Here is a 12064-nt window from a genome sequence, read left to right as displayed (position 1 = left end):
ACATCTGTTTTTGGTAGAAGGGGAATTTATTGCCCTACAGCAGGCCAGTATCACAAGTGAGCTATCCCAACATTATAATATATAAGTACATAAGCATTTGGATTTAGAGATTAGTGTATGACGAAAGTATACATAGAGAGACTGTTATATCAAAACTGAACGAAAGCATCAGTGTCTCCATGGTTTTAGAAGGAACCTCAATCAAGGTTGATCTAGCATTCTGCAAACTATTTTGCAAGGCTGATCTATCTGAGCCAGTTGGAGAGAGTTTCAGAGATATCACTAGTACTCATTTTTTTTAACTAGCCTATATGTCTGCAGTTATTTATGTTGTGTGACTTTAAAGGTGGTTGCTGGGGGTGGGTGGGGAGAGAGGGGAACAAGGTTTATAAACTTTCCTTGTTTTGTCATTTGGAGGCAATTCTTACTTGCCACTGATGGCAAGTAGGCTATTGACAAGTCTAAGGAAGCCTGAACTGGAGTAGGGATTAGAGAAAGAAGGGAGACGGAAAACACAGCACATAACTTTTATTTGCACCAACTAATGCTAAATACCTGGACACAAATTGCTGAGTCACATGAGAGATCTAGTGTGACCTAATCATCTCAAATACAGCTTGAATCCTATGATGATCAAATGTTTGCATCTTGCAATTGAGATGATCCAAGTTTGTTTATTTTAACTAACACAATTTATGGACTGGTTAATAAAAATAATGAAATATCTAAACAGTTTACATAAATAATATAAAGTGGTATTTATAAAAAAAATGCCTAGCTTGTTGTGTGTGTGTGTGTGTGTCATTGTTATTTGGGCCAGCTGTGCCTCTGCTAAGGGCTTCTTTGGGTGTATGTCTAAAAATGTAAAGCAGGTTTCCCAAAATGGTCAGTATTGATCTTCTGGTGTCAGTGAGACTGTGCGGGGGGAGGTAGGTAAAGAAAGATCTAGGGGTTGAAAGGGGGTCAGAAGGGCCTAGGGGTGGAAAATAAGTTTGCAAGGCATTGTGTGAAATATTTAATTAGGAACTATGAGCGTCAGAAATAAAGGGCATGGGCATGTACAGAGTATACCTCCATTGCCAGTGAGGAACTTCTGTATTTAGTAAGATGATTCCCCAGTACATTGTTACATTTTATGATTCCTAGTACAGGTGATTAATGATTAACAAATGTTAATTATATATTGATTTTTTTTACTTATTTCATTTACATTCCTAAGAATTTGAGTTGGGGTCGATGGTATCTTTATAAGCTCATCAAGGGATCAATGGACTCAGAAGTTTTGGAAACCTTGATATAAAGTGTGAATGTGACAATCACATCCATGTCAAGGGCCTAGAATTAGAGAGCATGCTTGGGGTGCCCCATATAATGTGAGAAAAGCATTTGAAGGGAGAATATTTATTCTTTGTGAGGGTATCCACGATTCCCTTCATGAATAAAGGAAAACCTAGAAAAGGTGACAGATGTTCGTTTGAGAAAAAAGAGGGATTGTGCGTGCAGGAGAGTTGGCTATGCCACTGTTTTGTTGTTGCTGTGGGAGAATGGAACAAAATACAAGTGAACATTTTATTAACGTCCCAGTTTAATTTTGTCTCTCGAATAAATAGTTTGTCCTACCATAAACAAATCAAAGCAGATGTGTTCCACATGCCCTCTTGTTTAGCTACAAAGGTTGCCCACAGTTAAATGGGGTATGCTTTGTGTCTGTGTATCACTGAAAATTGCCCCTAATTAACTTTGTTGTAAGCTACAGTCCTTGAGGATCGCTTAAATGCAGTGGCGGGAAAAATAATAAGCTGACTGATACAAGTATTGTGCTCTGGGCAAGATTAATCATTAGGTTAAGAATGCTATATGGGAAGGCCTGGATAAACTTGGAGCCTGCTGCAATGTAACTGAGGATATCCTTAAGGAAAGAGAGATACTTTTTTTTTCTACTGAGACAGGGTCCTTGACAGTTCTCTAAAGATCAGAAAGAGTATTGTTTCCTTAATACACAAAATGTGAGGAGACCGCATAGTCACAGTTTTGGGGGTAGACTACACAGGACAAAGAACAGAACAATACTGTGTGATGCTACACAGGGTTGTAATATAAGTAGGAACAAATATGGCTGCCAAAGGCCTTTACTCATCCAACTCTGTGTCAGACCTATTTTTAAAAAAGAATTCTGGGAGAACTTTCTTGCTAATTCATCTGGCTGTTTTAAATGCAGAAAGGTCAGCCCAAGACTCTCCAATACTTCTGATGCTATTAAACTGTGTGCTCCACACTAAAATTAAAAAAGGCACTAAATTGGATTTTCTGTATAAATTATGCAAATTACTGAGCAGAATTCCACTTGGGGTAAGACCCATAGTTCAGTGGAAGAGCAAAGACTTTTTGCATGAAAACTGTCTCGGGTCGAATCCTTTGACTCTCCAATTAAATCCCTGATATATTTAGTTGGGGGGCAAGTGATGGGAAAGACTTACACTTGGAAGTTACTGCTGTAAACCGCCCAGAGAGCTTCGGCTATGGGGCGGTCTATAAATGTAATAAATAATAATAATAATAATAAATAATAAGATAAAATTTTCTTCAATTTTTACATTGTAAACATGGGGTTCTGCAAATTAGTACCGCTTTTAGATCTGAAAATTGAAAGGAAAGCCTGAAGATAAAATGTGTATGTGAACAGGCTCTCACTGCACTTTACAAAACCCTTACTTAGGGATCCTTACACCTTGGGATACTAGGGATACTGCCTTACTAGTGTTAGTCTTCATTAATTAAGGCAGAGGAGGCTAACCTTTTTGAGCCAGTAGGCACATTTGAAATTTTGAGAAAGTGCATTGGACACCAATCACAAAATGGCTGCCATAGCACAACATACTGACACATCTAAAAGAGTGTAAGAAGAGACAGGACCACAAAATATTGTGGGCATGCCCCCCTATCAGCACTCACTCAATGGGAAAACAGCACATACATCAGTCACTGCAGCAATTGCTCACAAAGAGAAGCCCTTTGCATCTGTTCTTTGTTCAGAACGGGTGGGAGGGTAAGGGTAATAGTCAGTGCTAGTCCTACTCAGAGTAGACCTATTGAAGTTAAAAATCAGGATTAGCTTAGGTTCATTAATTTCATTGGGTCTACTCTGAGTAGGATTTGGTTGAATATAATCCTATAAATTGAATTACAGCAGCCGATGAAATGTGGACATGTTTTAAATGTAGAAGGGACTGAGCAGGAAGAACAAAATCTCTCATGCATTGTGAAGAGTTATTTTTACTGGGACCATTTGCAAGTGGCATAAGTACATATGAGGTAATAGTGGGTGCCATATTGGTGACCCCTGAATTAAGGATTAGGCTGGGCAACATGTCTTCTCTGGTTCCAGGACCTGAATCCTGGATTCCCCCCCTCCTTTGGAATAAAAGGTAGTGACAACTGGTAGTCCATTTATGAGGAAACACTCCTCCCTCTCCTTCAATTTAAGGGACATAATTTATTGACTCACCTTTCTCTCACTTTTGCTATGCACTTGCTTTGGTACCACAGTATGGACTTAGCAGGTCCAGAGTTCAAAGGGTGCTTGGCTCTGTGAGCCTTTGTGATGGTGGCCAGAGTCCAGTGTGCAGAGTAATCTTCCAAGTTCATATATTGGTGTTTTGAGTTCACATTCACCCCTAATTTAATACTGATGAAGTTTACTTCTTCTCATCCAGATTATAGGACAGGCCCGTGCTTCACGATGGTAACCAACCAGATGTGCCAGGGACAGCTCAGTGGGATAGTCTGCACAAAAACCCTCTGCTGTGCAACTGTTGGGAGAGCATGGGGCCACCCCTGTGAAATGTGTCCAGCTCAGCCTCATCCCTGCCGCCGGGGCTTCATTCCAAACATACGAACAGGGGCCTGTCAAGGTATGGTGCAGTAGGAACTGCTGAAATTTTGTTAATAGATTAATTGCTACCAACTTATTCTGCTGTTCGAAATCACATGCCAGCATTGTACAGAGGAACATGAGTGTCAGATCTATCACTTAACCATCTATTGAGTGCTTCATGGTCTTGTAGATTGTATAGTAATGGTATTTGTAGGAAAGCACCAGGAATCTTGATGAATTTGTTAGTGCCAGAAAGTTCCTTCAAGAGGCACTATCTCCATTCTGAAATGTTCTTGCACTGAGAAGCAGTGAGTGTATAGGAAAATAAAACAGATTTTGGTGATATCTCAGACACAATAAATGTTTCACTTAAAAAAAATTAAAAACAACAACGTTGATTTTTCTTTTTTAAGAAAGGTCCCTATAATTTGGAGACAACTCTTAGGCAGCACTATTTATAACAGCCTTCTATGTATTTTATGTAATCTAGGGATGGTATTCAATGCTAGTCCTCCTCAAAATAGACCTATTGAAGTTAATGGACATGACTAAGGTTCATTAATTTCAGTGGATCTGCTCTGAGTAGGACTGAGTTGAATACAACCCATAGTAACTTAAATCTATTGACATTTTATTTTGGAATCTTAATGTCCATCAAGACATTGCTTACTTTATTCCTGAGCATGCCTCACAACAGAAAGCCCTTACGCTGCTTTTGGCTCTTGGCTTTTATTCGAATACATCCAGCTGTATAAATTCTTTTATTGTCTGGATGTCTGGCAGGAAGCAGGAGAAAGTTAACAGGGGCAATAGCTATGTAATCTTGGTGTGGATTTATATTCCCAGGACTGCATTTTTGGGAGGATTTGTATTAGACCTTTCTCTAAAACTTTGTCTGAGGTACAGTAGTTTGTGGGTCTAGAAGAACTAAAGATTAACCAAAATAGTGTTAGATTTATAATCTAAAAACTCCCACAATGAACTCAAGGCATTTCATTGTTTTAGAAAGTTTAGTTTAGCAAAAACCAAGCCCTTTCTCATGTCTTTAAACAGCTGGGCTTGCTCTATAAACTACACAGACTACTTGTATACAATTTGTGTGGTCACTTTCTAACCTTTCAGCGTCCTGAACTAGTACAGGCCCCTGTCTAAAGTCTAGTATGATGAGAACATTGCCCAATCGAGTTTTACACATATCAATACGTGAGTGACATCCTATAGTTCTTAGACCAAATTGTTGCATGATGCTTGCCATTCAGTCTCAAAAGGAGCATCCCTATAGTATTTTACAAAATCAATCTGGCAAAGTCTGATAGGCTCCCATATTTCACTATACTTTTAATTCCTCCTGAGAACTTATCTCCATTGAAGTTAAAAATGTTCAGTTGAAAAGGGCATTAACTTTGGTTAGTCATTTATAGTAAATCAATAGTAAAATATTTAAATATGTTTTTACTTTCCCCCCTCTCTTCTCAGTAAGGGATTGCAGAGCTGGCACCAGGCATGCCGGGGCCGTTGGGCCCCAGCCTGCCCCGGGCTCCAGCACCTGCACCCACATCCCCCCTACCTACCTTCCATGATCCGTGGCAGCGTCGGCTCCCGACCCTGCTGTGGATTGTGGAGAGAGAGCTCCCAGATACCCCCCCTACTGCTGCGCAGGCCGCAACACCCGCCTGCATGCCCCACCTACCTCCTTGAGGAAGGGAGCACTACCCAGCCACCCTAAGGAGGGGCCCTTCAGGGGCCCCTTGGGACTCAGGGGCCGTCAGCCAGGGCCCAACCTGGCCGCCCTCCGGCACTGGCTCTGAGGGTTTGTAGGTTTGTGATGGTGGAAAAGTTTCTATTGGTAATGTTCTTGCCACTACATGATTGTATTGGAAGTAAATTTATTTTAAAAAGTGCTTTTAAACACACACACACACTCACTCAAATCATAGAACAAAAAAGCAAGAAAGAAAGCAAAGGACAAAGACAAATTAAAGCTAAGCAATACCCAAGCAAAGCCATGCAATGAGTGAAGAATATATCACTTGTTTCTTCTCCATATCACTGAAACATGAGCAGAGCCATATCACAGGTCCATCTAGTTCAGAATCCTGTTCCCCACAGTGGACAATAAGATACTTTCCAAAAAGCCGGCAAGTGGGGGTGAAGCCAGTTGCCCTCCCTTGCTGTTCCCCTTCAGCAACTGGTATTCTTTGGACATCTGCCTCTGAGCCTGGAAGTTCTATTTAGCCATGGCTAGCCCAAAACATTTTGCCGCCTGAGGCAAAGCATAAGATGCTGCGTGTACACAAACCTTGTAAACAATCTCACTGGATTGATAGTTGAATCTTACTTCAACACTATAATTGTGTAGCATCCTCCTCTGTGTCTTAGGGCAGCATGCTGGCTTAGGCAGGTCATATATTGGAGCACACAGCTCTGTCCTTCAGCACCTTCCCACTGCTCTTTGGCCCTCAGTATCTACTTCCTCAGGCTCCTTCCTCATCTGCCTAATGGTAGAATTGGCCCTCTAGCTATACAGTAATGGCTAATAGACCTATTCTCCATGCATTTATTGAACTTCTCTTTAGAGCCATCTAAGTTAGTGGCCATTGTCACTTCCATAAATTAATTACATGTTGTATGAAGATGTATTTTCTTTTGCCAATTCTCAATCTGTTTTGTTAGCTCACCCTGAGCCCTTGTATTATGGGTAAGGAGGAGAAAGTTATCTATCCAGGCCGTGCATAATTCTATAAAGCTCTATCATATCTCCCTATTGTTCTTGTTGTTTAAACTGGTCATGCACCATTAACAACTGGGCGGCATGATGTGGGTACTTTGCCATATTGAGGTACTTTTTATAGCTGAGTACAATATGTAAAGTGTGAATTAAATTTGACATTGGTTTTTGTTTTCCTTGGCAAGCCTGATGGAATAAAACTGTCCATAGGATGCTAAGCAATGGGCCTGGACTGCTCAAATTTATCTGTACTTCATATATTTTGTACTCCATATAGTTTGATGGTATAAACTTAAACGCAGCAACGGTCAAAATTTATTTAATTTAAATTAACTGTTCCCCCCCCCCTCCCAAATTTAATTTCCAAATAAATGGGGCTTTTTTCCTTGCAAGAAGTACAATATGATGTGGGATCAGTGAACTTGATTTTAATTTTTGTGTAGACAAATTGTTAACAGTTCTTCATGTGTGTTTTTGCATGATAGATGTGGATGAGTGCCAAGCTATCCCTGGGATCTGTCAAGGAGGAAATTGCATTAATACTGTTGGATCTTTTGAGTGCAAATGCCCTGCTGGACACAAGTTTAATGAAGTGACACAAAAATGTGATGGTAAGTCCTTTCAGAACCTTTATATGAAAAAAGGAAAAACTTTTCCACACTTTGATGCAAACTGTGTTTTGCAAGTGGCCATTATTTTTCAAATCTTCACACAAATGTGCAAATATTAATTGCACAAAGTGCATTAAATATCATCTCTCTCTCTCTCTCTCTCTCTCTCTCTCTCTCTCTCTCTCTCTCTCTCTGCCTAAAATCTGTTGCATTTCTAGCTCTTTGTGGCACTTAAATGCTTGTGTTTCATCCTTTTCCAGCGTTGTTTATGTGAAAAACTAGACTATTAAAACTGGAGCAGTAGGTCAGAATGAAATTAACGGATAACATAGTTTGGCAATATTTTGATTTGGAACTGGATGAAATGCTGGGAAAGGAGAGAGCTATGCTGACACATTTTGTATCCCCACAGCTCTAGGGTACATTTTCTTCTTGGCGATTATTGATACATAAAGGCAGGTCCATCCAAACAGTGCTTCCTCTCCCTTCCCTTGCCTCCTGCCATACATATATGTATGCATATTCTCAGACAGTATCTCTTTTAGTTCAATTAACCCATTCTTTTTTCTTTCTGAAAATCCACAGATCTTACCGTACTCCTCCGTCCCAATAAAATAACATTCGGCAGGGACTCTGCTTTGTAGCTTGTTTAACATCCAGCAGTGTACATGTGATACAGTGGCTTTATTTAGGAGAATGAAGGAAAGTGTTCCCCTTGGGTAAATCGTCCATAACGGTGAAAGGGAACTATACATAAGTAAAGCATATACTTAAGGTTGTAATATTACACACTTTATTCTGAATGTAAGATCCTTTTAAGACTCTGCAAACTGGGTGCTCTACAGCAGGAATTTTTTTTAAAAGCTAGCTAAAATGATAATCTTTATACAACAACTCCTTTGTCATTTTCATATTATCTTATGTAAACCAATTTGCAAAGAATTTGCTCCAGACAAATAAGGTTTCCATGCTGTCTGCCAATGCTGTTGGCAAAAGGGCAGCCAAAGGTAGAAGTTGCAACTTCTCAAACATCACTGGAAGTGATTCATCATCCTAATTCAGAAACCAGTTAAAGCAGATTATGTGGAATTAAGATAATTTAGTCCTGTTGATTCAAAACTGCTTAAATCTAGAATCTCTCATTTAATAGGGCTGTTAGGATTCAGAGAGCAAGTGGGATGCTGAACTTGGATCTCCCTTAAAGCATTCATGCTTGCAAAGCTGTAGTCCAGTATGTCACAAAATGAGTAAACAGCACTGCAGTTATATTTCAGTTCTCATAGGCTGAATAGTATTGGGAATAACCAACTATGTTAGATGTACATGTACATGCTGTACCAGAGCTTCATTTGAAATGAATGGATGTTCTGTTTGCAAATTCTTATTAAGATGTTGGCATGTTGAGACAACAATGAAGAGTTATTCATTCAGTAAGGCAAGTTATACCTTTCTTGGCCAGTACTCTATCCATGCATTATTTAACAGATAGAAGTGTAGTTTGAGAAGCTGTTGACTTGTCTTTAGCACTTTTTAATAGCTCATTGATCTTACAGGAGTGTAAAGGATAACGTTAAGTCAGTGCAAGTGCAACCAGTGTCATGGAAACTGTATCCTCAGTACTCAAATTATGGGAGAAGATAGGGGAGACTTTGATAAAGTCTCTATGTCCCATGCCAGGAATCCCAGTTTTAGCCAAATCATGTTTCCCCTCTGGCCTTCCAAAAACAGTAGCTTAAGGAGACCGTCACAAAGTTAAAGGGATTGGGTTCCATCTATCCCTCCTGTCATTTGAGTGCTGTGCATCCCAAAATAAGACACAGCCTGGCACCATTTTGAGTGTGGCACCTTTTGCCACCCTCTGTTGCCTCTGACTCTTAGAATTTTTACCTCTCTGATGGAATTTACCAGAAGGTTTCCCTGCTTGTATTACATTTCTCATTGGCAATCACTGGTGATTTGGACATTGCTATTTGTGGACTCTTGATTTTGACAATCTGCTAAAATGGAGATATAAAAGAGGTCAGATGGGACTTTATACTTGGCTTTGCAAATATGGTGCCAAAACCGCTTGCTGGCTTCTTCCTGAGTGCCGTGCTGGGTGGCTTTTGGATCCTGGAACCAATCATAATCCTATAGGTGTCCCTAAAATCTCAGCAACAAAAATAAGAATCTAATGTAGCAATTAGACTGTTTGGTGTTAATTGAGTCCTGATTAATTGGGAGGGGTGTAGTTGCAAATGGATAAAATTCATGTATTTTCTGACTCAAGTTCCCTACTGTTTATCTTTAAGCTCGTGTTGCCTCTGTTTACAGAGGTCTGGCTGTATTGAAAGCAAAATCTCCAGGCTTTATTTTAGGGCTGAGACTAACCCAAACAGCCTTTCACTGTTTATAGTGTTGATGACATTATTATAAATACCATTGTCATCAGTTTAAGCACTTTGGTTTCATTGAGGTAACGGCAAATATGGCTGATGACTTTCCAGACATTAGCAACAGGAGACAAAAAGTAAGCCCTTTAAAACATTATGTGCTAGAAACTAAGGTCTAGCTCATATATTGTTTGCATGCCTATGACATGGCCAGTCTCTTGCTTGCAGCTTCATTCACAGAAAAAGAAATTTGAGCCTCAGCATCTATTTAGACATGCTACCCTCTGATTGGGTAACCACACCCCTTCATGATTTGTGAGGACTCTTTCTAATCATTGGTGAGGAAAATGTACTCTGCTGCTGCACAGAGCTTGGAAAAGTTACTTTTTTGAACTACTACTCCCATCAGCCCCAGCCATTATGGCCACTGGATTGGGCTGATGGGAGCTGTAGTTCAAAAAAGTAACTTTTCCAAGCTCTGAACCTGCCCAGACCATTTTCACCTATTCTTCTGGAGTTGAAAATGGAAATGGACTGCCTTCAAGTCTATTCCGACTTATGGCGACCCTATGATTAGGGTTTTCATGGTCAGTGGTATTCAGAGGTGGTTTACCATTGCCTTCCTCTGAGGTACTGGCCCAAGGTCACCCAGTGAGCTTCATGGCTTGTGTGGGGATTCAAACCCTGGACTCCCAAGCCATAGTCCAACACTCTAACCACTACGCCACAGTTGAACCCAGGCATAAATTACATGTTGTTCACAAGTTGCTGCTGGAAACTTTTGGAGTATTCAGAATGTGTGGGCCTTATAGGCCCCTTCCAACTTTACTATTCTATAATTCTATGATCACCACTTGGCATAATTGGCCTCATTTAGATGTAAGGTCAAAAATGTTCTGTTTACCTAGACCTTTGGAATGTAACCAGCCTTTGCTGACTCTATTTACTTTTTTTTTTTTTTGCTAATTCAGGACAGACAAAAGAAAGTGCTTCTCAGTGGGACTTACTTCTGAGTAAACATGCATAGGATTGTTCTGTTAGTCTTTTTTCTAAACTAAAACCACCACCAAACACTTTTCCTTATAGGAAAGATGCACCAACTTTGGTCGGCCTTTTCTTTGGTTATTCCCTCTGGTCGTCTTTTTGGCAGCATTATCTGGCCAGGAAATAATTATATTGCCAGACTAGCCCATGTGATCATGTTGCATCAGATGTTGCCATTAGAAGGAAGCATGGCCTTAGAGACATAAAACGCATTAAATAAAAGTAAAGAATGGAGGCATATGTCTACTTTTAGAAGAGCTGTGGGAAACCAGTTTGCAGCTTGAAACTGAAGAAGATTAGTGATTTATTGATATTGCTTAAAATCTTAATAAACAATGATGATATCAAGTTGTTGACTTGAAATCTGGGGGAATGCAATGGGGAGCTGAACTATCAAAATGAGATAAAATTGTTACCCCAAAATGTTCAAACTGTGCATATACATGATGCATAGATTAAGAAATCAGGAATTGAAAGAAAAAGTGGTTGTGGAATTCGGAATTTTAAAAACCTGGTTTTATGTTGTAGGCTTGGTATTAGGGCCAAGGGACATACGGTACTGCAGGATCCATACATTTTCCCTGCATGGTGTATATATTGCCTATTGTGTGAGGCTGCTCTTCATTGCAATAGCTTTAATTGATGTGTATCAAGAAATATATATTTCTGAATAATGTTGCTGTTTTGATCCTATCATTCTGACACAATTAAATCACTTTCTTTTTTAAAAACTGTAGATATTGATGAGTGCAGTACCATCCCTGGAATCTGTGAAGAGGGAGAATGTTCCAACACAGTTAGCAGTTACTTTTGCAAATGCCCTTCTGGATTTTACACAGCCCCAGATGGCTCCAGGTGCATAGGTGAGTAAGGGATTGCAAATGTTGACATGATAAATGTGTAATGCCATGGATAAGTCTGTGAATAGGAGTGGGCGGTATTCACTGTGTCCAGGCAGGGCAATGATTTCTGCTTGCACAATGCGACCTTCTGTCATCCTTGTCATGCCTCCCCCAGATCTGCTCCAGAGGATTAGAGGAACCCCTAGAGCAGATTTAGGGGGCACCCAAGGGGGAGGAGAGGGGAAGAACATTCTGTAGTGCAAGGAAAAATCCCTGCATGAGTTAGCTCTTTGTTCGATTCCACCCAGTACATGGAAACAAGCTTCTTTGAAACAGGATGAATCTGAAGCAGAATGATCTGCTGTATGGACAGATATTATCAGCTAGATTGTTTTCCCATAAAAGCGTTTAATTTTTTTTTAAAATGAAAGCCTAGAATGCAGAATTATTTAATATTTTTCTGTGCAGCGATATTCCCTTCCAGTGGTAGCTTTCACAAAATAACTGTTCATATTTCCTGTCCTCATCTTTACAGGCTGCAAGATTTAGGCAAATACTTAGGCTCACATATTTTCTTTCTGTACACCTCCATC

The 12064-nt window shown here is 39.9% G+C and overlaps 1 protein-coding gene across 6 annotated transcripts in view; it reads left to right on the top strand.

Moving 5' to 3' along the window:
- The window catches only part of FBN1 (fibrillin 1), a 256376-nt gene that overhangs the window by 90258 nt on the left and 154054 nt on the right, over positions 1–12064 (top strand). For all 6 annotated transcript variants that reach the window (XM_061595358.1, XM_061595355.1, XM_061595357.1 and 3 more), the window contains 3 exons: positions 3714–3911; positions 7088–7213; positions 11367–11492. In XM_061595358.1, coding sequence (XP_061451342.1) covers positions 3714–3911; positions 7088–7213; positions 11367–11492 — 450 coding nt within the window. The remainder of the gene's footprint in view (positions 1–3713; positions 3912–7087; positions 7214–11366; positions 11493–12064) is intronic.

Source organism: Rhineura floridana, chromosome 14 (genome assembly GCF_030035675.1).
Source record: "Rhineura floridana isolate rRhiFlo1 chromosome 14, rRhiFlo1.hap2, whole genome shotgun sequence".
Lineage (NCBI taxonomy): Eukaryota > Metazoa > Chordata > Lepidosauria > Squamata > Rhineuridae > Rhineura > Rhineura floridana.
Note: the sequence above shows the minus strand (reverse complement) of the source record. Positions and strands in the feature narration are given on the sequence as shown.